This window comes from Elephantulus edwardii, unplaced genomic scaffold (genome assembly GCF_000299155.1).
Source record: "Elephantulus edwardii isolate Elephantulus edwardi_28Jun2011 unplaced genomic scaffold, EleEdw1.0 scaffold00135, whole genome shotgun sequence".
Classification (NCBI taxonomy): Eukaryota; Metazoa; Chordata; class Mammalia; order Macroscelidea; family Macroscelididae; genus Elephantulus; species Elephantulus edwardii.
This window is the reverse complement of record NW_006399885.1, coordinates 8,536,200-8,540,946: the sequence shown is the minus strand read 5'-3', so window position 1 is coordinate 8,540,946 and position 4,747 is coordinate 8,536,200. Positions and strand designations below refer to the sequence as shown.

Sequence of the window (4,747 nt, the reverse complement as noted above, 5' to 3'; positions counted from 1 at the left end):
ACCCAAAATCTCTGTAAATGTTTATGAAAATTAATAAAATATAGAAAGAAAAAAAAAAGAATTAAGGGTTACGAGATCACATCTAGTCTGATAACACCTGCTAGTTAGCTTTTACTACTCCCATTTTATAGATGAGTAAACTGAATGAAGCCAGGAGATACTATCCTGCTTGTCCACACCCACACAGTTACTGATGGGACTAATTTGAACGCCCTCATTCTACGTCTGTCTGGTTCAGGAATCTAAACCCTTCCCACTGCATCACTGTCAGTGGTTCACAACCAGGAGCAGTTCATGCCAGCGTAGTGCTCCAAGCACAACCCAGGTGGCACTGCTCAGCCAGCCTGCCCTCCGCCTGCACTCACCTGATAGTCTGAGGTCATGATCAGTCCGCCTGAGGTAGTGGTAGGAGGAACAACTCTCACTTTTTTCAGCGGGGGTCCCTGCGCGTGACTGCTGTCTTGATTCCCTGGGTGGCCGGTTCCATTCGTGTGGTTATTGCCCTGTTGCTGCTGCTGGTTCTTCTCAATTGGTTCAATAGAAAAAGAAAGCTCAGCTCAGACGGAGAACAGGGGACACCTGCCAGGCAGGGCTGGGCAGCACTCTAGCCCACAGGCTGCCGGCGCCACTTTGACACTTACTTTGTCTCCTTTGTCATCGGGTTCTTCTTCTGTTAAAAATTCTCGTTTGGGATAAGGGATCTGACAACCGGCAAAAACGCTGTGAAAGAGGAAAAAGAGAGAGGATGATTTCTGGTCGGCTACCAGGATGTCACGTGCTTAGGTAAGGCTATTTCATTTTACCCTTGTGAGGCAGACTGGAGCCTTATATTTGCAAATAGAAGCACCACCTTCATGAAGTGTGGCAAGCTGGCTCTACTAAGCAGTGATCCAACGGCAGGCCCATCCAGGGCTTTCCATGGCATAAAAGAACTGATAATCATCCAATATACAGCATTCTTTTTTAATATAACAACTAAAACAAATTCTAGCTCAGTGCGTCACTGCTGTTTGATGCCATCGAGCCAGCGCCAGCGGAGCCTGAGCCAGTGCGGCAGCCACTGTGCCACCCCATCTCAATGACGGTCTTCGTCACTCACCTTCGACTTAAAAAACAGTGTCCTTTTCGAGAAACTGGCCCTTCCTAATGCGACAACAAACCCAAACTATGTAAGATGAAACTTACCATCCACATTTTTAGGGAGTATTCTGGCTGCACTTGTGTGTCACTATTCACAATTTCTGACACAATTTCTGACTTAATCTACTGAATTTGCAACAGAAGATTCTATGGGGAAGAGGGCTGCACCGGGGAATGGCATTTGCCCCCTGGAACAGAACACTGTAACTGCGGTTGTGAGCAGTCATCTGGGAACAGCCACAGCGTGCGTCATCAGCCTGTCACCGAGTAACAGGATTAGTGCTGGAACCAATGGGATCAACATTTCATAAAATATGAGACAGTCTGCTGTACCCTTAACTGAGGAACCCCATATAACCCTTCTTCACTTGACAGAACACATTTTGACTTTTCATAATTTTCTTGAGTCCTTTATGAAAAACAATGGTAGCCTGAAGTTGACAACCAACAAAAAGAACACAAGTTCTAGAAAATTCTGCCCTGCTGGTACAGTACGGATGGGCCACTTACTCTGACGTAGGAAGTGGGTCTTCTAAGAAATAGGGATCCTGCATAGCCTGTTCTGAGGTAATTCGCTTGACTGGGTCCATGGTAAGCAATTTCTGAAGCTGCAATCACAAATCATAAAGGCATTAGTACCACACTGTCTCTCACGACTACTGGTGGTTTATATATGGGAGGTATAGTGTTGCTTGTTTCATAAAATGCATGGCACCATAATTTATTCCCTCAAATTAACATACAGTTGTATTAACTATAAAATAAAATTTAATGAAGAAATTAAAACTCTGGTCAATTTAAAATGATCTCATAGAAGTAGTAACCAAGTTTATGTCTTCTAACTCTAAACCAGTATCTAGAAATCAAAATCTATTTCATGACTGAAACTGGTTTATCTAGTGTAGACTAGGTCTAAATTTTCTCTTTTTCTATTAAGAGAGGAAAAATACAGCAATAAAAATACTCCAGCCACACACAGCTATTTAGATTTACATTTAATCAAATAACAAATTCCGCTTCCCAGTCACATTAAATTATTCAGGAGTTGAGTTGATGTTTTTGGGTAGTGGCTGCCTTGTTAAGCAAGGAGCCCTGGTGGCACAGTGAATTATGTGTAGCTGCTAACCTAAATGCCAGCAGTTCAAATCTACCAGCTGCTCTGTGGAAGAATACCCATGAAGATTTATGGATACCTGACAGAGGGTTGCTGTAAGCTGAAATGAAGACCATACTGAGGGGAACGGGTCCTATCCAGCAGCACTGAGAACTCTTTTGTCATCATAGAAGTTCTATTGGACAGTGCTGCATTCGCCTATATAAATGTGATAGAGACCTTGCCAGGTGCACAGCTAAGGTTATAAAAACCTGACTCCATAGCTATCACCTGAGTGACCTTGGCCAGGTTCCATCATCTCTGCAACTCCATTTATCAGATAGAGATTAAAAATAGTACTCTTATCACAGACTTGATTTCAAAGCTAAATAATACATAGAAAGCACACAGTGATGCCTGACTCTAAGAGGTCATCACATAAGAGCTGTTATTTGTCAGATCAGAAATATCATGCTAATGGCACTGAGGTGAATATGCTGTAATTCTGGTTCAAACACAGTTCTATAAAGGCTCCATGAACTAAGACAATTGGTTTTAATAAATGGTTTAGGAAATTACAGGCAGTCCCTAGGTTACAAATGAGAAACGTTTCTAACTGGGTCTTTAAGAGTTTGTAGGTCAGCTGCAACAGGTGCAGACAGTTCCTATTCAGCCTCAGTTAGTGCGAGAAGAAAGCATACTGGTGGGGTAGTGCATTACGGATTGTGATGCTAAGTGAAAAGGAAGTGATGTGAGTCCACGAGCCACAACACACTGGAGAACTACAGACAATCCCTCCCTGTAAAGATTTATAGCCTCAGAAACCCAATGGAGGGTGAGTGAACTGGAATCGACTCCAAGGTAGTGGGACTGCATTGGGTCTGTGCGAAAAGGCTTGAAGCCTTTCCAGTGAATTAAAAGCTGCAGCAAGTGAAGGCAACTGTGACGATGACTTTATGAGTGGAGGTTGGTTCAATTGGTTTACTCAGTACTGCTAAGGCAGTTCCAACTCACGGCTACCCTCCACAGGGTCTCCGAGGCTGTAATACTGGAGGAGGAGGAGGCTGACCATCTTTCTTTCTAGGAGGTGCTCGTGGACTTGAACTGTGGGATACATGCAGCCTTTGGGTTATGAGCAGCACAATTCACTACACATTATACCACTAGAATGCTCCCACTGTTTTATAGTGAGGGATATTTATACAAACACAAAACAACTTTTAGGTCAAAACAGCATTGTCTCACTCAAACACAGAGGCCGCCCACGCTGCTCTGAATGTGTGGCGTTCTCAATCCTGCTGACAATCCGGTTTCCCAGGGCAGGCTCCTGAAAGGGCCACACCACCTCTTCTCGGCCCTCTCCCAATCTTAAAACGTGACTGTTTTTTCCCTTCCTCCTTTCCTCGTGCTGGGTACATCTACACTGTAAAAATTCTGGTCTGTTTCTGTTTTGCTTCTTTGGTTATGACAGAATAAATTCAAAAGTTCAAAGGCTAGCTTAAATGAGATCCGCATAATCTATGGACTGCTTGTACTTTTTGATCTACTATGCTGGTTTGGCAGGTAAAAGATGGGCTCTCTCCTTGTGTGATTTATTGCTTCTGAAAACCAACTGGAGAGTCAGTTATGTGTTGGTTCCAATTTGATGGTACACAATAACAACAATGACAGTTTGGTGACTAATTGAAAGGTTTCTTTATTCTCATTAGCTTCTCGGAGGAAGGAAGATGAGACAGTCTGTTCTCATAACCATTACAGTCCAGGCAACCCTACAGAAAACGTCTACTTTGGACTTTAGTGTTGCTACGAGTCGGCATAAAACCAACTGCAATAGGCAATGACTTTCAAACGGGAGTGTGCAGCAGAGCACCTGCCGAGCCTGCTGGTAAAGACTGTGGGCCCTGCCCCAGAGCACCTGACTGGTCTGTCTGGGCAGGAGCCCCAGACCCTGCACTTCCAAAAGCTCCCAGTGAAGTTTAAGCTGCTGGACTGGGGCCATACTCTGAAAACCAGTGATCACATCTGCACGCAGGTTCTTCGGAGATGACAAGTTTTAGAGGACTGATGTCAAAAGGATTAAACGTATAAGTGAAATGCAGAGATAATAAGCTATAAATTTAATTTAAAGGTTCTTCAGTGAAAGGATGATTCTGTCTTAGGGTTGAGAAAAGAAGCTTGGATTTCTCATTTAAGATGTGGTGGTATGTGCTGTCGAGCTGGAACTGACTCACAGCTAAACCTCCAGTAAATTTTCAGAGGCTGTAAACGTCCAAAGGGGAGACTGCTCATCTCTCTCCCATGGAGCAGGTGGTAGATTCAAACCACCCACTTTTGGATTGTACAACTTCTTACCCAGTAGGCCACCAGCACTTCCTTATTTCAGACAGTGAGCCTTCTTAGTGGAGTTAAAAAGCACTTTCACTTCACCAAGGAAGACATTCAGATAGCCAACAAGCACATGAAGAAATGTTCAAAATCCCTAGCCCTGAGAGAGATGCAAATCAAGACAACCAT

The 4,747-nt window shown here is 43.7% G+C and overlaps 1 protein-coding gene across 2 annotated transcripts in view; it reads right to left on the bottom strand.

Annotated features, from left to right (window-relative positions):
- Positions 1-4,747, bottom strand: part of CDK8 (cyclin-dependent kinase 8) — a 174,300-nt gene that overhangs the window by 4,246 nt on the left and 165,307 nt on the right. The window contains exons 10-12 of one of the 2 annotated variants that reach the window (XM_006894119.1): positions 1,651-1,748; positions 642-720; positions 366-524 (exon numbers count right to left, since the gene is read on the bottom strand). In XM_006894119.1, coding sequence (XP_006894181.1) covers positions 366-524; positions 642-720; positions 1,651-1,748 — 336 coding nt within the window. The remainder of the gene's footprint in view (positions 1-365; positions 525-641; positions 721-1,650; positions 1,749-4,747) is intronic. The other variant, XM_006894120.1, reaches the window with a different exon arrangement.